This window comes from Tachysurus vachellii, chromosome 10 (genome assembly GCF_030014155.1).
Source record: "Tachysurus vachellii isolate PV-2020 chromosome 10, HZAU_Pvac_v1, whole genome shotgun sequence".
Taxonomy (NCBI): domain Eukaryota; kingdom Metazoa; phylum Chordata; class Actinopteri; order Siluriformes; family Bagridae; genus Tachysurus; species Tachysurus vachellii.
In genome coordinates this window covers 24850456-24874486 of record NC_083469.1, presented here as the reverse complement: position 1 = coordinate 24874486, position 24031 = coordinate 24850456, and the positions used below count along the sequence as shown (strand labels likewise).

At 38.8% G+C, this 24031-nt stretch overlaps 1 protein-coding gene across 1 annotated transcript; it reads right to left on the bottom strand.

Moving 5' to 3' along the window:
* Nucleotides 1–243: 243 nt before the first annotated feature.
* gabrr2a (gamma-aminobutyric acid type A receptor subunit rho2a) lies at nucleotides 244–21063 on the bottom strand. The gene is made up of 9 exons (XM_060879136.1): nucleotides 20797–21063; nucleotides 18155–18261; nucleotides 11997–12064; nucleotides 9145–9368; nucleotides 5123–5205; nucleotides 4615–4755; nucleotides 3135–3287; nucleotides 1099–1307; nucleotides 244–1011 (listed from the first exon to the last, which is right to left on the bottom strand). The coding sequence occupies exons 1-9, from the start codon at nucleotides 20916–20918 to the stop codon at nucleotides 706–708; spliced, it is 1413 nt and encodes a 470-aa protein (XP_060735119.1). The 5' UTR covers nucleotides 20919–21063; the 3' UTR covers nucleotides 244–705.
* Between the last annotated feature and the right edge of the window lie 2968 nt (nucleotides 21064–24031).

Sequence of the window (24031 nt, the reverse complement as noted above, 5' to 3'; positions counted from 1 at the left end):
CAGAGTCGGGTGGCGCAGCTGCTTTTGTTATTAAATTTCCTTTGTGTCGTTCAGGCCTCCAAAGTTGCTGTCAGATGCAATACGTCGGAAAATAAAAAGAGGATTTGAGAATGTTATGAAACATGAATGAGAATAAAGACGTCAATTTCCATTTTAGGTGTTTCATTGAACAGAATCATAAAAAGTCATAAAAAGTAAGCACATCCTACACTGAAAAAATAAGTAGTCTTATACACACGTGGAGAATAAACAAACAAAAACGCAGGCTATGGTGAAAACGCCTTCCAGCGCCTACTGGTGGTCTAACAGGGAACTGTCCCAGTAGCTCCTGGCAGTATGATGTAGCGTGAGCGTGCCATAGTATTGACGTAAATCAGTTACTATGTGAAATCTAACGATGCTGGGAAAAATATTATGGGGAAAGTTATTTGGCCTGTAGGAGGAGTTGGAGCAGGTGTCTAGCTCCACCCCTTAGAATCTTGGTTCTGCACCTAAAGTACAATGGAGCTGGAGAAAAATACAGGAAATCGGAAAGAGACAATAAATAAATAAATAAATAAATAAATATGACATCTTTCCCGTTTAAATTCGACATATAATTTGTTTACATTTTTATAGTGAAACCTGACAAGGGGAAGTTGTCCGTCTGAAACGTCAACACAAAAATAGTCCAGATGTGGTCATGGAGTCTTCATGTCCCAGACATCAGCAATAAACAGACCAGTATATGAGGTTGAAAAAGATGTAGGATCCTGGAAAGATCATGCGTGAGTACTTGTCGATGACGTGTGTGTTCTGGATTATGCTGAAGTTGCGCAGGCCTTTCTTCTTGGTAGCCGTAGAGGCGTTACTGACCGACAGGTGCACCACCATGTGCTCACGTTTCTCCACCTCCTGCGGCATCATGGGGGCATCGGTGTATCCGGCCAGGCTGTTAGCGTCCGCCTCGCTGCACGTCCCGTCCAGCATCATGGTCCTGGTGTGGGACAAGCCACAAGAGCAGGACAACGACTGAAACAAAACAAGACACAGTAAAGACAGTGAAAGCAGGATAGACGTACGAACAGCTTACGTTTTTACCCTGCAGCGTGGAATTACCTGTGCTCTGAGTCGCTCTCTGAGCTTGCGCTCCCTCCTGTCCTGTACGGTGGAAAGGTAATTGACTGCGGCGTACTCAAGCACCGAGAGGAAAACAAACACAAAGCTGACCCATAGATAAATGTCCACAGCTTTGATGTACGACACACGAGGCATGGACGCGTTCACGCCGGTGATGATGGTGGACATAGTGAGCACTGTAGTGATACCTGTGAGGAGGATAAATGTTCATTTTCACTAGCTACCAAAATATCTGAGCAAAAATTCAGTAGTAGCAACTAGGGATGCACCGATCCGATATTTTGGATCGCTATCGATGCAGATCCAAGCATTTTGAGTGGATCGGGTGTCTGTGGTGCGTGACCGATCCAAATCCGATACCCGTGGTCATGGGCGTCGGAACCATTATATGTGTGTGGGATAGGACACACCCACTTTTTATTTGCTTCCGACGCCTATGCCCATGGTGGTTGATTAATGAACAGCAAACATCATAGACTATTGTTTGAACTTATAAGAAAAATACACTTATATATTAAATTACATTAATGTAAATAAATATAATAAATTTTATGGGACATATGTTGCACAACCGCCTGCGACAGACAGGCAAGTTTAGCAGGCGCCCTTTCTATTTACCTCAGCGTGTTAAACATGTCGCTCATTTGGGTGCAAGGTTTACTGTTTAATACATTTTTTGTTGTGTTTCAAGAGTTCTAATATAAGATTCACTTTAAAATATTGCCTTTTCTTCAGAAAATAATTTAATTTAATAATTGCAGTATAGGGGGCACGGTGGCTTAGTGGTTAGCACGTTCGCTTCACACCTCCAGGGTCGGGGTTCGATTCCCGCCTCCGCCTTGTGTGTGTGGAGTTTGCATGTTCTCCCCGTGCCTTGGGGGTTTCCTCCGGGTACTCCGGTTTCCTCCCCCGGTCCAAAGACATGCATGGTAGGTTGATTGGCATCTCTGGAAAATTGTCCGTAGTGTGTGAGTGCGTGAGTGAATGAGTGTGTGTGTGTGCCCTGCGATGGGTTGGCACTCCGTCCAGGGTGTAACCTGCCTTGATGCCCGATGACGCCTGAGATAGGCACAGGCTCCCCGTGACCCGAGGTAGTTCGGATAAGCGGTAGAAAATGAGTGAATGAACTGCAGTATATATGGTTTAGATACCACTAACTGTTAAAAGTACTGTTTGCTACTGCATTAATACTTTAAGGTTTCTTGTGTTTTCATTTTTCATCCAGTAATAAGGGCATTTTTGTATTTCTTTGCCAGAAACAAATAAATCTTAATATCTAAGCGAGTTGTAAACATTCTTTAGTTTTAAAGATAGAAAAGAACACAGGTATCGGATCGGTATCGGTATCGGCCGATACTGGCAAACTCTGGTATCGGAATCGGATCGGAAGAGAAAAAGTGGTATCGGTACATCCCTAGTAGCAACTAAATAGTATCGTTTACAAAAAAATACCTGAGTAATATTCCTTGTATTTATACCTACAATATCCTTTAAGATGAATAACTAGTAATAATTTGTAGTAGTCAGTAAATAGTGTACATTAGGATAATCAACAGACTTTTTGACAAATTACTGAGTAATAATTTACAGTAGTGATAAATAAGATAATTTAAGATAAATAATTGAGTTGTAATCCATGGAAATGAATTTTTAAAAGATATTTATTTATTTGTTTGAATTTTTTTTATATTTATTTTAGGATAAACAACATATTAATTAGGTAATAGTATATGTAGGGATAAATTAAAATTAAGTAATCATTTAAAGTAGTCAACAACATACTGTACTCTGGGATAAATAACTAGATAAATAATATGGTAATTTGGGTTAAACAACCGATTACTAAACAGAATTTAGGATATATGACTGATTTATAATTTAGGATATTTAGTAGATACTGTAGTAGAATATAGTATTTCATTCTAAGCTTGGGATTTTGGTGGTTCGATTATTTTAGTCTATTGATAAAAGCGCTAGGAGATCAAATCAAACTGAATTGAGGGTAATAGTTTTACCCAGGGAGACTCGGGCTGGTACGGCTCTGCGATCGATCCAGAAGGACACCCAGGACAGCATGACCATGAGCGTGGCTGGAAAGTACGTCTGCAGCAGGAAGAAGAAGATGTGACGCCGCAGTGTGAAGTTGATGTACAGCCGGTTGTACCAGCCTGAGGAAAGACGGGGAGAGAAAAGTCGGTGGATCAGTGACTCCTAGATGTTCGCCTGATGTTTGAGTATTTCACTGCTGTTGGGAAACGACCATGTCCATGAGAGCGGTCGGAGGAGGAAAACGGAAATCTGACTGAAATATTAATAACTCTTTACAGACGTGTCGAGCAGAAAAGTATCTCGGATCGTATGAATGGAAGATCAGGGCTCGGATTCATGAAACGTCTTAGTACGAAGAGTTTCTCCTACTGACGTAATTCTAAGAAAATTCTTATAAATGTTGACGTTTTCCCCTTCAAATGAAAGAGAAGGTCCTAGTAAAGATAAAAGTTCTTCATAAAGCATCTTAACGCTTACAAGAGCTCATAAGGTCAAAAAGTGTTAGGAGTCGTGAGGAGGACTTTTAAGAGGAGTAAAAGTTTCTTAATCAGAGGAGAAAATGGCTAAAAGGTGAAGAGGGAGAAGAAAATGTGTTGTATACAATATTTAATAATGATAGTGAGTTAATAAGATGATACAGATTAGATTGTGTGGGGATTATTTTTGTGACCAAATCAGATTAGAGATAAAATCTCAGACACAGAAATGATATAATTTGTCTCTATGACATCTCTGCTCTGTGTCTTTACGTTACATTTATTACATTTATAGCTGTAATGAGTCTGTCTGTGTTTTGCCCTGTTTCTGTCTGCTGTCTGCCTTGCTGTTAATTGTTTGCTCCGCCCACTCATTGGTTACCATGGACACTAATTGAACTCCATCTCTCCCTCAGGTGTGTTGTCTTAGTCACTGATTGTCTCTGCTTGGTGATTGGTTCCTGTTTGGTATATCTACTCTGTTTGTTCACGTCCCTGGTGTTAATCGTTATATGGTGTGTTCATGTCTCTGTTCCTGTTTCCTGTCTTGCTCAGTGTTCGGCCCTGTTTTGCCTGCTTGTTTTTTTGCTTGTTTTGGTTTATTAAAAGTCTAAACTGCATTTGGATCCTCACCCGCCTTTGCCTCATCGTGACAATAACATACAGATGTTATACATAACATCTGTAATACGATCGATCACGAACGTAATCCCTACACGATATAGACTCAAATATCTTAACATAGAGACAAAGTGAAGCTTTATAACAGACCAGATTATAAAAACGCTCGTACTTTTTTATTTATTAGACGTAGTTAGAAATCTTCAAGCTAAATTAAGAGCTTTCTGAGATCATTCATAGAGTCTTTATGAATACGGACCCAGGAGATATTTTTCCAGCTGTTAACTGTTAAATGGGAAACCAAACGGAAAGAGTAGCGCTGATCGACACCGTGCTATATGTTTCGGACCTGTGCTGCTGTAGAAAGCCAGACGAGAGGTAGTGTGAAACTTCTGGATGAGGAACTGAGACAGTGAGATCCTGTCGTCTGTGCTTAGAGACTCGTCCCCGCTCTTCCAGTACAGCATCAGATCTTCATCTGTGTAAGCATCTGTGAGGCAGAGGAACAAAGTTACACAGGAACGACTCAAGAACCAAGAACAGTGTGTTTTTATATTTGGAAAGCAGTAGAGGTGATAATAAATGAGACGCTACAGTAATTGGGTCGATGTTAGCTCTTGGCTGTTGTGTGTTAAGAGTGTATTCGTGTGAACTAAGAATATGAAATACTGCATCAGACCTAAATGAAACACAAAACAGTGACATGATAGTCTGTGTTAATCGCTGTGAATTGTGATAAATAGAGAACTAACAGAGAACTGTTTTGCTAGAAGAACTGTGTGTGTGTGTGTGTGTGTGTGTGTGAGCGTGTGTGTGTGTGCGTGTGAGTGTATGTGTGTGTGAGTAATTTATCTCACAGCTCTCGAGCTCTAGAGAACAGGTTTGCGAATCTAGAGGAAAGCGGCTGAAGTCCATGTTGCAGGCGGCTGTAACCGTTACTCTGAAACACACACACACACACACACACACACACACATTTTTGACAAACTTAAGGTACGATAACCTAAACAGTATAAAGAGTATAACATTTAATCTGACATCTTTTCTTGTTTAGACCTGGAAAGTTTGAAAGTTGCTAAATTTTTGCATCCAAAAGATCCTCGATCTTATCCACAGAGAGCTGGTCTGAGTTTTAACCAAACCAAATAGAGACAAACCTGATATCCGAGGAACGAGCCGAAATATACAGGTTGTTGAGTTGGAATTTGTGTTGTTAGCCAGTTGTGTAATTGTGTTTTAATTACAGTATTCGTGAAGATTTTGAACATTCAAGAAGACAACAACCTCCTAATAAATAAACAACTATCAGACTGTATCTGCCTGTAGAAAGGACATTATTCATAACAACACGCTCTGGTGTTTATAACAGTTTATAATCACACCCTCCAGTTTGACCCAAATGAGGATGAGGTTCACGTTTGAGTCTGGTTCCTCTCAAGGTTTCTTCCTCTTCCATCTAAGGGAGTTTTTCCTCACCACAATCACCACAGTCACCACAGTCACCTCAGGCTTGTTCATTAGTGATAAATACAAACATATTTAATAAATATAAGTCTAATATTAATCCTGAACTTTTTTGTACTATGTTTCTTATGATCCATAAAGCTGCTTTGAGACAACGTCTAATGTTAAAACAAGAGTGAGATGATCGACTGTATTATTTAGAGTATATACTGTATAGTGTCATATTGGTTAGCGGTTGTATTGGACACTTGACCTACTCTCACTCACTCATCTTCTACCGCTTAGCCAAACTACCTTGGGTCACGGGGAGCCTGTGCCTATCTCAGGCGTCATCGGGCATCAAGGCAGGATACATCCTGGACGGAGTGCCAACCCATCGCAGGGCACACACACACTCTCATTCACTCACGCAATCACACACTACGGACAATTTTCCAGAGATGCCAATCAACCTACCATGCATGTCTTTGGACCGGGGGAGGAAACCGGAGTACCCGGAGGAAACCCCCGACGCACGGGGAGAACATGCAAACTCCACACACACAAGGTGGAGGCGGGAATCGAACCCCCAACCCTGGAGGTGTGAGGCGAACGTGCTAACCACTAAGCCACCGTGCCCCCACACTTGACCTAATCTAATAAAACCATTTGAGTTTTTAATCCTCATCTGTAATTTTGTGGGGGTGGTGATAATGGCAGCAGACGATTACATAATAAAATAATAAACTGACATAACTGGCACGATCTAAGATGTCTATAGTTTGTGTCAGACAATTAGTTAATTATTAACCAAAATAAATACGAGATTACAACAATTATGTCAAGAGAAAGAATTTAACGCCTTTTAATTAAAATAAATAGAGATATTTCAACCGTCTGAATAAGTTTCCTAAATATTTAGGTAACTCTTATTTGCACTTTATTTCGACTTTAACTTCTAACGTCCAGTTTTAAAGCTTTTGAAGCGCAAGCCTATTTTTTTTATTCTTTTTTTTTATTATACTAACCTTGAAAAGCATTACATGTTGATACCCCAAGCATCCAAACTGACATGAAGAGATGATATCAAGGGTCAAAATTAATGTAATGGGAATAAAAACGCAGCCTATATATTATTTATCAATCCATGAGTCTTGATTGTTTATTTATTTCCTGTTCTGTTCTGTAGGAGGAGTCGCTCCTGAGTCAGCCCGGTCCACCTTGTATCGGTCAGCATAAATAAAATAGGCCAATGCTGTCAGGACTGACGTTTTCCCTGCAGCAACGAGGCGGATATTTGACTTTGAAATTAGCCCTGGCCCTAATACACGCGAGTCGCTCTGTGCCCAGTTCCTCCCTCTCCTCAGAAGAGACACAACAAAAAACATCACCGCAAGCGACTCCCTCATTGTACATGCAGGCAGCATGCGTAGGTAATATCACCAAAACCGCTGTAGGCCATGGGTTGCCTTTTCACAGGCCAAAAATATCCCTAAAACTAGTCCATGGGCTTTGGATGCATTTGGAGGTATTTCATATTCTGTGGATACGACCTGTATGTCACCATTAATTTTCCAACGCTATGAAAAATTGTTAAAGTAAATTTGTATAGTATATTTAAAAAAATATTGTTTATTAATACAGTGCAAAAAAATAAACCTTGGAAAACATTAGTTTCAAGTAATATTGTTTCATTTTGTATTTATAAACCCTCTTGCGGCAAGCAAACACAGTTTTTATTAATTTTACTCAAGGTTGATTTGTTTCAGTGCAGAAACTAGGATGAACAACCAACACTGATAAAAGTGGACTTCTGTCAGGGTCAGCACTTTAAAGTAAAGGTTTTTTTTAAAGTTTCTTTAAGTTTTGCAACACAGACAAGTCTGTGGACAGGACAGAGAGAAAAAAAAAACAAGTAGGAATAAAGCACTTCGGGTGGTGCTGTTTTAGGAAAATAATCAACCTTTGGGTTGTAAACGTAACTCCAGTTCATGTGGGTAATACAGTTCAATGTATTATATCACACCTTCACATAATAAACAAGTTACAAAGGGTCCCTAGTATGTTCTCACAGTGCCTTGTTCACATGCTCCTATGTTCCTATGGTTCTATGTATCGAGTGTCTTATGTGTCCAGGGTCATATGATCCCAGGTTCTATGTTTCTATGAGCCTATGCTTCCATGGCCCTATGTCCCCAGAGTCTATGTTTTCAGGGTATTATGTTCCCATGGTCCAAAGTTCCCAGGGTCCTTTCTTTCCAGGGCCTATGTTCCCAGGGTCCTATTCTCTCAGGGGCCTATGTTCCCAGGGTCTATGTTCCCAATGTCCTATGTTCCCAGGGTCTGTGTTCCCAGGGTCCTATCTTTATAAGGTTCTATGTTTCCAGGGGCCTATGTTCCCAGGGTCTATGTTCCCAATGTCCTATGTTCCCAGGGTCTATGTTCCCAGGGTCCTATCTTTATAAGGTTCTATGTTTCCAGGGTTCTATTCTCCCTTGGTCCTATGCTTCCAGGGACCTATGCTCCCTTTGTCCTATGTTCCCAGGGTCTATGTTCCCAGGGTCCTATGCTCCCAGGGTCCTATGTTCCCAAAGGTTCCCAGGGTCCTATGTTCCCATGGTCCTGTGTTCCCAGAGTCCTGTGTTCCCATGGTCCTGTGTTCCCCTAGTCATGGGTTACCAGGGTCTATATGTCTATGATCCTATGTTTCCATGATCCTATGTATACAGGGTCTATGTTTCCAGGGTCCTATGCTCCCTTGGTCCTATTGTCCTAGGGTCCTATGCTCCCTTCGTCCTATGTTCCCAGGGTCTATGTTCCCATGGTCCAAAGTTCCCAGAGTCCTATGTTCCCAGGGTTCTATGTTTCCAGGGTCCTATGCTCCCCTGGTCCTATGCTCCCAGGGTAATATACAGTACTCCCAGGGTCCTGTGTTCCCCTAGTCATGGGTTCCCAGGGCCTATATGTCTATGATACTATGTTTCCATGATCCTATGTATCCAGGGTCTATGTTTCCAGTATCTGTGTTTCTATGATACTATGTTCCCAGGGTCCTATGTTCCCAAGGTTCTATGTTCCCAGGGTCCCATTTCCATGCGTGTGCAACCTAGTTAATTTTTCATAACTCAAACCTAAGTTCATAAATGAATACATGCCAAGTGTAGATGATGGAGGCGATTTTAACTAATGTAGCTTGTTATTCATTTCAATGTTCTTTGATGTTTAAAGTAAAACGGTAACAGAGTTAATATGACCATGGAAAAATTAATCCTGTCTACAAAACCTTTGAAAAGTTTACTTAATGCGTTTTAAGAGAATTCTGAACTGGGGAACATAGGACCCTGGGAACATTGGGCTTATTCTAAAATCCTCTGTGCACTAAAAAAGCAAAGATTAAATTAACTCTCATTGTGATGAAAAGAGATGAATTCTGTACCTCAGACTGTAGAGAACATGGCCGTCAGGGAAAACCCTCAGCATGATGTTCTCAGTGGTGGTGTCGTGGATGAAGGATCTCTTTGAGTGTACAAAAAACACATCTGGGACCCAGATCTTTTTCACCAAGCGTCCGTCGAAAGTCATGCTTTTGTTCGTGGTGCTGGTAAAGGACAGGCGCTCGTCCTTCCAGTAGTGTCTAAGGTATATGGTCATGGTGAAGTCCTGCATAATGAGAATAAGTTCAGTAGTTTACAAACTGCCACGTCACAAACTCATCAATCACAGTTAAAATCTAGTTTATACTGTAGTTATAAAAATGTCTTGACCTGCAGTTATTACTGTACTGCACCTAGTGGTTAATATAGGAACTGCAACAAAGACTTCTAACAGAGTCTAACTGGGGAAGGAATCATGCTGCCACATGCTTAATCTATAAGCATTTTATATTGGAGAATGGAGGAGCTGACTAGCTAGTTAATAAGACTTATTAGGTTGCCAGATTGTGTAGGATTGAGCACAATATCTTAAATTAATTCTAATGAAAATGAAATCTAATGCATAAAAGAGCATGTACATCGTTTCTGTGTGATTGAATTAAAACACTTTAAAACAATCAATAATGTGTTTTCGGATTTGTTAATGTGTTTTCGATTTGTTAATGTGTTTTCGGATTTGTTAATTTGTTTTGGGATTTGTTCATTTGTTTTGGGATTTGTTAATGTGTTTTCGGATTTGTTAATGTGTTTTCGGATTTGTTAATGTGTTTTCGATTTGTTAATGTGTTTTCGGATTTGTTAATGTGTTTTCGGATTCGTTAATGTGTTTTCGATTTGTTAATGTGTTTTCGGATTTGTTAATTTGTTTTGGGATTTGTTCATTTGTTTTGGGATTTGTTAATGTGTTTTCGGATTTGTTAATGTGTTTTCGGATTTGTTAATGTGTTTTCGATTTGTTAATGTGTTTTCGGATTTGTTAATTTGTTTTTGGATTTGTTCATTTGTTTTCGGATTTGTTAATGTGTTTTGGGATTTGTTAATTTGTTTTCGATTTGTTAATGTGTTTTGGGATTTGTTAATTTGTTTTCGGATTTGTTCATTTGTTTTCGGATTTGTTAATTTGTTTTCAATTTGTTAATGTGTTTTGCACTTCTCGGCCACCGTATCAAACAGAAGTGAACACCACACACACTCCTGAGTCATACTAAAGATCGAACCAAGAACCTTGCTGTCGTGCAACAGCCACATTAACCCACACACACATCTTAAGCATGCTAAATTATTTTATTTATTTTTCCCCTCCAAATGTGTAAAGCTGTTTGTTTTTTTCACTGTGTATAATATATATTACAACACTTGATCCTCTAGGCTCTACTTTAAATCACTGGAAAGTACATCATCCACCTGATCTTAACCCCTGTTACGTAACCATAAACATTTGGCATTTAGTGACCTGTAATTATGCTCAGTTAAAGAATGGCACTTGATGGCACACAGGATTCGCATGAAAGGAGTTCAAATGTAAAATAGGTGATGGAGGTGTTGTATATTGTGTATATTGTAAGATCACAGCTTTTTTCTGTAACAGCAGCTCGGCTGGAATTCGAATCGATGAATATCACATTCCCAAAGAGCTTCTGTGAAACACAGAGACTCTAATTCACAATAATTGCCTGGTGCTGGTACCAGACTCCAAGAACAATCAGATCAGTTCTCTTACATCCAGTAATCCTAATTCTGATCACTAACTCCAGCTCAAGCTCATTCATATCGATCATTTTTATAGCCTTTTTTTTAAGGCTATATTGCCATAGCCATAGAGTCTTAGTTTACTGAGCCACATTCATGGATGTAAAATATGCATATATGCACAATAGAGATTAAAAAATGGAGGAAAATTTTCTTAGTCATAGCCAACGTTTCTAATTAAACATGGTGTTTCCTGGCAGATGGTCTCACTCTTAATGAGCCAGGCAGCTTCAGTCTGACATATTTCACAACTAACGTGTGCCAATATTTATGAATTCCATCATTTTCATAAATAACGTTGATGAATTAATTGGGGGGGGGGGGATAGAATATGAAAAGGCTTCAATAGAAATGAATGAATAATGAACAGATAGAAGGATGAATTATTGGGAAGGCTTAAGTAGTTAATAAGATTCTAGGTTGTTGATTGGAAGATCGGCGTTCAAGCCCCAGTACTGCCAAGCTGCCACTGTTGGGCCCTTGTGTAGGGCCCCTAGTCGTCACTGTTCCAGTGGCGCTGTATCATGTCTGATCCTGTGCTCTGACCCCAACTTCCAAACTTAAGATATATAAAGAAAAAATTTCACTGTGCTTGTAATGTATACGTGACAAAATAAGGGCTTCTTCTTAACTATAGAATAAACACAAATTTGTCAAAATTTTGTATAAATATATCCATTTTAATCCTCATCAAAAGTCCAAGCCTCCTCAGATTAGTGCACAGAGTCTCAACTTCAACCAATATTTATCACGTAAACAACCTGTACGACTTAAATACTGTTAGCATGTAGCATGGCATGTTTGCTAGCAAGAGCCATTTCTTGTGTGTATATTGAGGTGATACAGACTTAATATAACAAAATAAACTGAAAAACAAATTGCGGCAATTTATCAAAATGTAATTTTTATATATAAAATGTCCAAAGGCAAGAGCATCTGTTTAAAGGCAGTGAGCTAAGATCCCAAATTAAATAAAAAAAAATCTGGCAAATTCAAATCTGGCATAAACTAAACACGGATGGATTTCAGTGTAAATGCAATGCTGACTAAATTTCCTACATACTTATTTTAATTTACAGATAATAAAATAAAAGATTCAATTCACCATATCTACTTCTGAAATACTGTCCAAGCTTTCGACCTGGACGTCGACGCCCACAGGAATCGCGGGACCTGAAATAAAGAATAAACATACATTTTTTTATCCAACCAATTCAACTGACACACAGTGCCAACAGTTTTGCATGATATTCATCAAAACAAGTGTTACGTAACAGCTCATTAACCCACAAACTGTGTACATTGATTAACATTGATCACACGGGTTTGTGCTAGAAAATTTTCCAAAACGTGAACTGGGTGTAGTTTTTAGGCCACTGGTCCACCAGACGCTTCTCTATAAAGCAGTGTGTAATAGCCTTGTGTGACATTTATCTAAACCAAACGACTTATATACAACCTCAGAGGTTTCTGTTACAATAACGGCTGAAGGGATACTTCCTGTTAGAGGTCACCGAAAGAAGAAGAATCATCTGTTTCCAGCTCTAACTCTATCCTCAGCATCTTCTACTCTCACACCAATTACCTTCATGCCCTCTTGACCTCAGCTCCATCTCCAACATCCTTCTACCAATATAACATCTCCCTCCTCTGTACATGTCCAAACCATCTCAATATAGCCTTTCGGACCTTGTCCCCAAAACAGCCAACCTGAGCCGTCACTCTGATGTATGACAGACAGACAGACAGACAGACAGAAAGAAAGACAGACAGACAGACAGACAGATAGACAGATAGATAGATAGCAGTTAATTGACTAGACAGATAGACAGAAAGAAGAAAGAAAGAAAGAAAGAAAGAAAGGCTGACAGACAGACAGACAGAAAGAAAGAAAGAAAGAAAGAACGAAAGAAAGAAAGACAGACAGACAGACAGACAGACAGACAGATAGATAGATAGATAGATAGATAGATAGATAGATGGATAGATGGATTGCAGTTAATTGACTAGACAGACAGACAGACAGACAGACAGACAGACAGACAGAAAGAAAGAAAGAAAGAAAGAAAGAAAGAAAGAAAGAAAGGCTGACAGACAGACAGACAGACAGAAAGAAAGAAAGAACGAAAGAAAGAAAGACAGACAGACAGACAGACAGACAGACAGACAGACAGACAGACAGACAGATAGATAGATAGATAGATAGATAGATAGATAGATAGATAGATAGATAGATAGATAGCAGTTAATTGACTAGACAGACAGACAGAAAGAAAGAAAGAAAGAAAGAAAGAAAGAAAGAAAGAAAGAAAGAAAGGCAGACAGACAGACAGACAGACAGACAGACAGAAAGAAAGAAAGAAAGGCAGACAGATAGTTAGATAGATAGATAGATAGATAGATAGATAGATAGATAGATAGATAGATAGATAGATAGATAGATAGCAGTTAATTGACTAGACATAAAGACGGACAGACAGACAAATATAAAAACAGACAGAGAGACAATGAGAAAGACATAGATAGATAGATAGATAGATAGATAGATAGATAGATAGATAGATAGATAGATAGATAGATAGACAGACAGACAGACAGACACAGGCAGATAACTCTATGATTTGTCAGTTAATTCATTAAGTAATTTATTCCACACTGTTAGGATGCAGTAATAATTCTTCAGTAAGCCTCTTTTAGTAACCAAAGTGTCTATTTTGAAGCACAGAATAATTCCATGTGTCCTCCAGATTCTGAGCTTTTTCAGATGTCTTCCATTCGATCTTTGACATCAGTGCCCTTTTGAGGTTCACACAGCTGAAAGTGCAGCATTGATATCTTTCTCTAATATCCATCTAACTCCAGCGTATGTGTGATAAGGTTCTGGTCATAATTTGGAAAACAGAACACGACAGACGAGAAAACAACTGCATGACAACAAGCTCCACAAGCTAACAATAGCAAAAATCGACCTGATCCGACAGCTACGGAGCCATGACGACCGAATCCAGGGCTATTTTAAGTTGCACAGAAAGAAGTGGGACGACTTTAAGGTTACATTCATTACCTCGGAATAGCAGCACCTCCATTGTAACGCTGCCACCGGGTCCTGTCAGAAATGAGACGAGAGCTCTCGATTGCCACAACAATGTCATAATTTACTACTTAGGATCTCGTATTTTTCACTGACTTCCCGTGTTTCGGAAGGAGCGCATGAATAACAAGAAGTCACAATACAAAAATGAAAACACAATATCAGAATTTGCTTCAATTAGCTTACTCTATTTGAAAAAAAACTTCGCTCGGTAATTAGCAAGTCGGCTAATTACAAGTAGCATCATTTCTGTCACACGAGAGCTCATCTTAGCGAAAATCTTGAAACTCTCTTATACTATTTGCAAACAATTAAGTTTATTTCAAGCATATGTTTAGTCTAATCTTAAAATTTACATTCTATTCAAACAACTCAATGATAAATCAACATTTCTTACAAAGCTATTTTTAACGCAACACCGTTTTGTTTTGTTTTAGGTTTTTTCCAGCTAGTAAAGTAAAACCAGTCACATTAAGTGTGTCTTTACTTATCGAGTACTGAAAAATGCCACTTTATTATCTTTGATTTAAGAAAAGGATAAAAATGTATAAGAAACATTGATTTATTTTTTTTTATAGTGACTCACATAATCCTAAAATCTGAGCTAATCTGGCAGCAGTCACACATAAAACCGTTCATTTTCCTCGTCATGTGCCATTTCGGCTTGATATCAGACTAAGCAGGAACTCAGCTTGTGAGTGAAATCAATAAGCTCTAACTAATCAACTCCCTGCTACATATCTGTCTGTGTCTGAAAGTGCCCTTGGCTGGATTTGTCCCATATTTGTCCCATATCTCATTCAGCTCTAAACTTCGGTTGCTGTTAAAGCAGAACATGAGCAGCCTTGTGGGCTAGTTCGAGTTGGAGAACATGTGCTAATTGCTAATGCTGCTTGTGCTAATCCACGCGGCTAGCACACAGCTCGATCTCGTGGTGAGCATTGCTACAGTTCAGCATTGCATCCAGATGGGCAAATCCGGAGAGCTGCCGCTTAAATCTTTAACCGGGGAAAAGAAAATCATCAAGGAACAAGTGCACACTTTAGCTGTCACTTCTAGCACCTGCATGCTGTCTGTATATACTAAGTGCAGTCTTTTTTCTTTTCTTTGCTCCACTGCCTAACCTAAACACTATACAATACATCTATACGAACTGTTTCTTATTTTTTTTTTGCTAGCAACATTGTTTGAGTGCCTACAATGACACATATCGTCGCTGTCGGGCGGAAACCTCGTATGTCCAAATTTGGTCAATTTCATATTTTTTCACATATCGATGCTATTGGTCAGTCCCCAGGTGGGTCTGTTATTTTTACAAGTTATTAACCAATCTAAAGTCTTGAAAATAGCTTGAGCGCAAATCTCATAACTCCATTGAACACTTCAACTGTCCACCTCTTCCTCACTCCGCCGGAGAGCTTCACGGCATATTTCTCCTTATTAAGAGTCGCAACGAATCAACACGTCTTCTGAGGTAAATGTCTTCAAAACACTGGGCTCAAAGAAAAAAAAATCTTGACCCCCGCTAGTTCTGGTGCTCGTCTGAGGACAGGAATTTAGTGCAAGACAATCCACTGCAATGCGGACTAAACCCTGTGCACTGCAGATAAGGTACGGCGTTTTTTTAATTTCCTGAAAAATAACGGTTTTGGAGATACGAGGATTCCGCCTGACAGCGACGATATATTATTTAGCGTAGTCTGATATTTTAAATAAATAAATACACATACACCAGCAAGTAAAGCATAATCTGTCCAGCATAAAATGTCCACTAATCCCACATGCATGTAATCCATGACAGGACGAAATCCATACTGCTGTGGTGTGATGTTATGCCCTCGATTTACATGAAACTTCTCAGTCTGAGGATTATCCATGACCTTAAAGCACCATTAGTAGCTGGGTGTAGATTACTCCTGACTTCACCCCAGACTCCTGTGACACTTTCTACCAACACCAAGCTAAGGACTCTATAGCCCATATACCTTAATAGCATTAAAGGAAAACACCACTTTTTTCTTACTTCTGATATTATCGAACCATATCGTGAATACCCAGCATGCTCAGCTGGGAACGGTAGCACACCAGTGACAGATCTGTGGATTCAGTGACAGCCTGAATGTTGGATGAATGTGTTCCAGTGTTTGGGATATCTTAATCCCCTTCTGTGTGGCCCCCCGCAGAGGGTGATGCTATTCCGCAAGGTACACACTGTCAGAGAGAATCACACACACGCAAGCAAGTAACACACTGCTGCGGTGAAGAAACATCAAAAAGACAGCTGCTCTGTGTCAGAGTGAAGAACTGGATTATAAAGGTTTCTGTGTCTGTCAGAATCAGGAGTCCTTTACTTTGGAAAATAAAACCCACTTTGACCCTGTAGGTGATGCATGAAAAGGAAACTCTGACAACGTGACAAAACATTTACATGTCAAAAATATTATATTAATAACATGTTAAAGGGTGCAACAGATGCAGAGAACTTCTTAAGTTCTTAACTTGTTGGGAATTTCTTAATATCCAGCATAGCAAACTCTTTGTTACGCCAGGAAACAAAGGAGTTTGATGATTTCATAGCTGCTGAGTCGACAGGAAGAAAAACGTAAGTGCTTTTGTCATGTTGTGGCAGCAGTCAGAGAATATATTTGACTGATCAGCCGTTTAGAAGTGTATGAGCACGTATACAACCACAATGCAGATTAAAGAGGGATTTGGCTGAATATGTTTTGTGGTGATGTCACATGATGTATCTTTGACCCAAATCTAATTTTTTAAAAATTGCAACCTTGTCCAAAAATCACAGAATATTATATAGCGTATACTGTATATAGCTTCCAAATTTAAAGAAATCCACTAGTTATTACTGCTCCTAGTGGTTAAAAGTAGGAACTACAACAAGCACTAATAGATTTTTAATGTTTAATGATGTTTAGATGTTTAATGATGTTTAATTTTTGACATCATTAAACGCTATTATTGTATCTATATTCACTTGAAGTCATTTAATAAATAAAAGCTGTATGGATATTGATGCAATATTTCAAAAGGTTTGCACATTCTGTATCAGTGCGACACCAACACCATGGTAGTATTTTACCATCAACCACCAAAGGGGCAGCAAAAATGCAAGTGATTAAAGTTTAAAATAGGTGAACAAGCTCTGGAAGTGGGCAGACACAGACCTTCTGTCCTTAATAGCTGCCAACAGAGTCAATCTGTTTGCAAACAGACCGCCAACTCAATGCTCTATGTGTTTCCAGGACCTTTTGGCACGCAGCTGCCGAATTCTACAGCTGAAAACCTCCCGATCGCGGTCAGTGTTGGATGCAATATAATATGTGACAATACTATGCAACTGTTGTTGCTGAGATGGACATTCTCGCTGAATAGACACACCATGGTTCCACCTGTTGTTGGTCTTACTGACCCTCGATGTGTCCGAGGCCTGCTTTCCCAGATCACTGTGGTAAAGCAGAACATACAGCATAAAATTGTCCCTTTGAGAGTGTATGCTGTGTGCAGGAGCAAAGGAATTTGAAGAGGTTTCTCAGTATGTGGTAATGCAATTTGGATAAGTAATCCGAGTAAACAACAGGGATAAGTGATTGAGATAAGTATTGATGCTAGTGGAAATAATTGAGAAAAATATATAGAGTGAGGGTAAATAATTGGAGTACAATTCGAGGGCTTGAAACTAATATTTCCAGGGACCTATTTAATTAGGATAAATTATTCATTCATTCATTCATTTTCTACCGCTTATCCAAACTATTCTCGGGTCACGGGGAGCCTGTGCCTATCTCAGGCTTCATTGGGCATCAAGGCTTATACACCCTGGACAGAGTGCCAACCCATCGCGGGACACACACACACTCTCATTCACTCACGCAATCACACACTACGGACAATTTTCCAGAGATGCCAATCAACCTACCATGCATGTCTTTGGACCGGGGGAGGAAACCGGAGTACCCGGAGGAAACCCCCGAGGCACGGGGAGAACATGCAAACTCCACACACACAAGGCGGAGGCGGGAATCGAACCCCCAACCCTGGAGGTGTGAGGCGAACGTACTAACCACTAAGCCACCGTGCCCCCCTAGGATAAATTATGATGTACAAAATTGCTTTACATAATATAGTAAATATTTGATTTGGGGTTATGGCTTCACCTCCGAATGCTGGTCTCATGGTGAAGTCATGATCATCCACTCTGAGTAGCTGCTCTGTTTTCACCTTCCTGGATTTGGTCACATCTGGAGGCTTCTTCGCCAAAGGGCTAGAACAAAAAATGATAATCGGAATGTGAGTCGGTGATTCAGAATGTGATTCGGTGATTCAAAGTTTTATTCAGTGATCTAGAATGTGATTCAGTGATTCAGACTATGATTCAGTGAATCAGAAATGATTCAGTGATTCAGACTGTGATTCAGTGACTCAGAATGTGATTCAGTGATTCAGAATGTAATTTAGTGATTCAGTGACTCAGAATGTGATTTAGTGATTCAGAGACTCAGAATGTGATTCAGTTATTCAGATTGTGATTAAGTGACTCAGAATGAGATTTAGTGATTCAGACTATGATTCAGTGATTCAGTGACTCAGAATGTGATTCAGTGACTCAGAATGTGATTCATTTATTCAGATTGTGATTCAGAATGTGATTCTTTAAATTTAGTATATTATTTAAGACAAATCATGCACTTTAAATAAGTATAAAGGACTGTTTATAGCCAATAAAGGTGGAAGTTCTACAGCATTAAAAAGCTATGAAATGTTTAAAAAGTATTTCTCTTTCAAATGTTAATTCAATTCTTTCTGTAGTAGCTTATTGATTTATTTTATTGGACATTGTGATTTTTTTAAAACAGAATTTCTGTTTGTCTTGTAATCCTGCTGAGATAAGAACCAGCCTTTAAAGTACTTGTTATGCATTATGTGTGCTGGTTTTTAACATTCCATTATACTACACCTAACAATTGATGAAAAAGGTACACTGTACCATTCCCACTCACTACACCTCATCAGTTCATGTTTGATTCTTTATCCGACAGATCCAGACTGACTGTGACACCACAGCAAGGTGAGAATGGATTTCTACTGTTCATAATAAGCTTTTCTTTCCAGCCCTTGTGCTGATGTCCTCCATACAGGAGATTATTTGCTGTGATAGTGGCATTAGTTGGATGTTGTGTCATCTCAGTGGTAAGTACCAGATGGAGGAAACGTGTGCTAGACACGTGGCCGGCGTGTGATGTGCGATGATTGGCGAGACACAGCATGTACACAGTGTGTATGACAATATGGCTGTGTGCTGGATGTCTGGGTCATGTTAATTATGCCCTGGCCTTTTCCCTTTCATTAAGGGTAAAGATGAGTCATATTGAAAAAAACAAAACAAAACAGGGTTTTAAGGGATGGGGGTTGGTTGGTTTACTAAATAATAATAATAATAATATTAATAATAATAATAATAATAATAATAATAATAATAATAATAATAATAATTACAATAATAATAATAATAATAATAATAATAATAATACTGAGCATTTTACCTTCATCATTATTATACCTATCATCTCCTTTTTATCACAAAAGTCTTCCTTCTGCGCATTCATCATCATCATTGTCATCATCATCATCAAAATCAAACAGCACACTCAGGCTGCTAATTATCACAGTGATCTTAATAACAGTCATCACAATCAGCATTCTCATCAAAGCTTTTTTTCCTGATCATCATCATCATCATCATCATCATCATCATCAACATCATCAACAAAAAACAACCACCAAACTGACCATCATGATGATTCTGATTTTGATGATCATAACCATAACCATTCTTGTCATATTTACACCTGTAGCATCATGATCAACCTCATCATCATCATCATCATCATCATCATCATCATCATCATCATCATAACTAAATAGCAAACCGACCACTATAATGGTCCTGATTATAATGAATACAATCATCATTCAATGTTATTTTACATCTGTGGTATCTTCATTATCATCATCATCATCATCATCATCATCAACACCGCCACTATCATCATGCCATCATCACTTAATAACAAATTGACCTCTAAAATGATCCTGATTATTATAAGCACAATCGGCATTCTCGTCATTTGTAGCATCATCAGCAGCAGCAGCATCAGCAGCATCAGCAGCAGCAGCAGCACCAAGTATCCTCACATTATCACTAATATCTCAATAATAATCATAGTCACTTTTCTGGTCAATATGATTAAAACTAAACTGCATTTCTACGAAAACCTTTCTACGTCTACAGTATCGTTACTTTCCTGACCACCTCCACCTCCACCTTCACCTTCACCACCACCACCACCACCACCACCATCATCATCATCATCAGCAACCAAATAGCAAACTGACTAACACAATGATCCTTATTCTAATTGATCATAATCTCTATTCTTGTCATTTTACATCTGTAGCATCATCATCTTTACCATCATCATCATCATCATCATCATCATCAGATACCAACTTATCACTATTGTGTTAATAACAGTCATAATCTCCAACCTTTTAACGTTTTAGTATCGTTAATTTCGTTATCACCACCATCATCATCACCATCATCATCATCATCATTAATAACAACAAACAAATCTGTCATTAGATGATTTATAAAACAAGGGGTAGATTTTTCTCCCCGGAAAGGACAATAATCCACTTTGCAGCAGTGAGCTCAGAACTATCTGCATGCACCATTTCGACTTCTCAAGTCCACCTCGCGCTTTACCGAGTGGTTGGAATGAAGAGCAGCACTCACACTCCTCGCTTCTCGGTCTCAGCTCCGGTCCAGCGTTTCTCCCGCGCTGCGCTGTAACTCCTGCACTCCTCCACAGGAACCAGACACACGGCTACAATCAGCAAGAGTTCCAGACCAGGCATCCTGCGCGTCACCCTGCACGGCCACCCTGCACGCGGATCATCCCTGAGCACTCGGACCCGGGATCGGCGGCACCGCTCGGGTCAGAGCGCGCGACGGGCTGCACCGCGCATCGCTATGGCAACCGTTTAAATCTCACCGCTATAAGCGCTCCTCCTGCTCCTGCGCGCTATTGGCTATAAAACAGGTTGCCAGATTGGGAGGACTTTTTTTTTCCCAACTATTGATGTCAACTCTTTTCAGGGGAAAAAGTAAGTGCTTATTCAGAACTGACCGGATGACGTCATAAGGGTTGAATCGAAGTGATCAGTGATTGGTTCTTGAGGCTTAACTAAATAAGGATTAGTGATTGGTTCAATGGGAATTAATGATGATCAGTGATTGGTTAGTTGGGAGAATGCTGATGAGTGATTGGTTCTCTGGGAATAATGGTGACTAGGAATTGTTTCTTGGGGATTAACAGTGATCAGTAACTGGTTCATTTGGAATAATGATGATCAGTGATTGGTTAGTTGGGAATAATGATAATCAGTGATTAGTTCTTTGGGAATAATGATGATCTGTGATTCATTATTTGGGAATAATGATGATCAGTGATCGATTAGTTGGGAATAATGATGATCAGTGATTGGATCTTTGGGAATAATTATGATCAGTGATTGAATAGTTGGGAATAATGATGATCAGTGATTGGATCTTTGGGAATAATTATGATCAGTGATTGAATAGTTGGGAATAATGATGATCAGTGATTGGATCTTTGGGAATAATTATGATCAGTGATTGAATAGTTGGGAATAATGATGATCAGTGATCAAGGTTGCTGAAAATGCTGTTTAGTGATTGCATCTTAGAGAGTATTAATGATCCGTGATTAGTCATACAGTGATAAAGGCTTGAATAAGGATCACTAACTGAAGGTAACTCAGGTAAACAGTAACTGTAAAGAATTATATATCAAAATAGATTCATAAAAAAATGATTTAAATTTATGTTGTTTTTTTTTTCCAAACCCAATTTCCTGGCCTTGTTTTGCTGATTAAAAATATCCTTCTGTAGACCAGACGCTCATTCATTCTCTCTTTTTAAGCCATTTCTGATTGTGAGTCCGATTACCTTGATGGAAATTGGATTCTTTCATGTTTGGCAAAGCTTTTTTTTTTTTTACAGAGAAATCACACAGCTAAGAACAATCAGGTCTTCTTTAAACTTTGCCTTGTGTCCCATCCCGCGTTAGTAGTGCTGACTTTGGAGATGTGCCACATTTCTGATTCACATGTGCAATGCATCATTAAAATCTTCACTTTATTGCTCCAAAAACTGCTTTAATTTGAAATTACAAGGTGTAAAAGTTCTATGGGCGGTTTAACGTGTTTACTGTATCAGAACCCCAGATTCATCTTAAGGGTATTAATTAGAATTTATTGGTTTCTTCTGAAATGATCGTATACGAAGGAACATGACTACCTCAGCATAATACGTTATCTTTTCAGTAGAAAACGATCATTTACAAATGATTAGCACACATAAAAGATCGAAGACCAAAAATAAAACATTCAAATACATTTTTTTGTATTACTTTAATTAAGCTGCGTTTTGTGGAACATTAAATGTAGCTATAAATGGATAAAAAGTATAATGTCATTCATAAAAAATGAAAATATTGCTGTGGTGTAGGAGGAATAAAACACTTAACAGTAACTCAGACCTCCTGAAGTTTTTTTACTCCTTAGTTATAAATCTAAGAAGGTTTGAAACAGCCTCATAAATATATTTAGCCACTTTATTCCAGAGGGTATATGATATTGTAGGAATACCCCAGTGGTCACGGATCTTGAGAATAATCTTGCTGTTTTGGGGTTGGGTTTGGTGCCTCGGGTGCCGTCGTTCCACAGCAGCAGATGGTGTGTCGCTTTTCCGCACATCCTCCCTCCCTCTCGCTCTCTCTCCATCTCTCTCAGCTTTGTGAAGCTGCAGTTCGGCTTATCTGGGATTTCAAGGCGATTCCCTGCTGTCGCTCTTGAGCTCTGCATCCGGACTGCACCTGATACCGAACCACTACGTCTATCTCCAAAGCATCTCTTATGTAAAACATATCTTTCAATATTTAAAGGATAAATCTGGCTGCATGGTTTATGTGGGTGGTTTTTGCGATGCCTCTTTATCGGCTTGACAAACTAGGATTTTCATTTAATATTAAAATCTGTTAACTTTGAACTAATATGCAAACTTTAATATTGATAAATATTTTTATGATCTATTTAAAAAAAGTCAGCTTGCTACTAAAGACTCTTAAATCGTAACATTCAGATTTATTTCTGTAATGCCTACACAGCTCAAAACGTGTGCAAGTGTTGAGTGCAAAAGTTTGCACCCCCATCTACAGTATTTTATATTAATTTCTCATAAGAAAATCCATTACGACACCCAAACTAAATATTACAACAACTAATTCACAGCCAACCTTAATTACTAACTTAATTTTTTTTTTCACCCTTATTTAATATTCTAGGTAATGTAGAGGTGTGTGCAAAAGTTTAGGCACCTTGTTTTGTGACAGCAAAAAGTTTGAAGAGTTGGAGAATTGATCGTACTCCACATTTATTATTCCGAAGGATAATTCTTGACCTGAATCTTATGTCAATTACAGCCTAGTGAGTCAAGTTCCTCAAATATAAATTAACATTGGCGGGAAAATGTTATCTAAAAGTTTGCTGTAAAGGTTGTTCGCTTACTCTTTTCGATCGGGGGTGTACAAACTTTTGCGCACAACACCATTTTAATCTGTGTGTTAGTAAATGCTTAGTAAACTACTTAATATAAGCAACATGAATTTTTTTATGGATTATTTAAAGAGTAAAAAAAAAAATGGGTGCGCAAATGCAAACGCTGTTTGATGTGAGAAGTCAAAGGAAATAATTACTGTGGATGAGGAAAGCTTTTACAGGATGAAGAGATCCATCAATTGTCATGCGGTTATAAAGTTATAAAGGCTTGCACAACGTTCTTAGAACAACGTGTCTACAACGATCCTATATTTGGACAAAAACTAACATCCATATCAGTGCTCTATACAGTAATTAGAGCTGCAGGAATATTTATAACTGTTATAGAA

What these genes read in the sequence shown, in the direction of transcription:
- gabrr2a (XM_060879136.1), bottom strand. Translation starts at nt 20,918, where the DNA reads ATGCCTGGTCTGGAACTCTTGCTGATTGTAGCCGTGTGTCTGGTTCCT. An exon ending in GGCTTTCTACAGCAGCACAG is followed by an intron (nt 3,288 to 4,614) that starts GTCCGAAACATA and finishes GTCTTTCCTCAG; the next exon opens with GCTGGTACAACCGGCTGTAC. An exon ending in GAGAGCGACTCAGAGCACAG is followed by an intron (nt 1,012 to 1,098) that starts GTAATTCCACGC and finishes GTTTTGTTTCAG; the next exon opens with TCGTTGTCCTGCTCTTGTGG.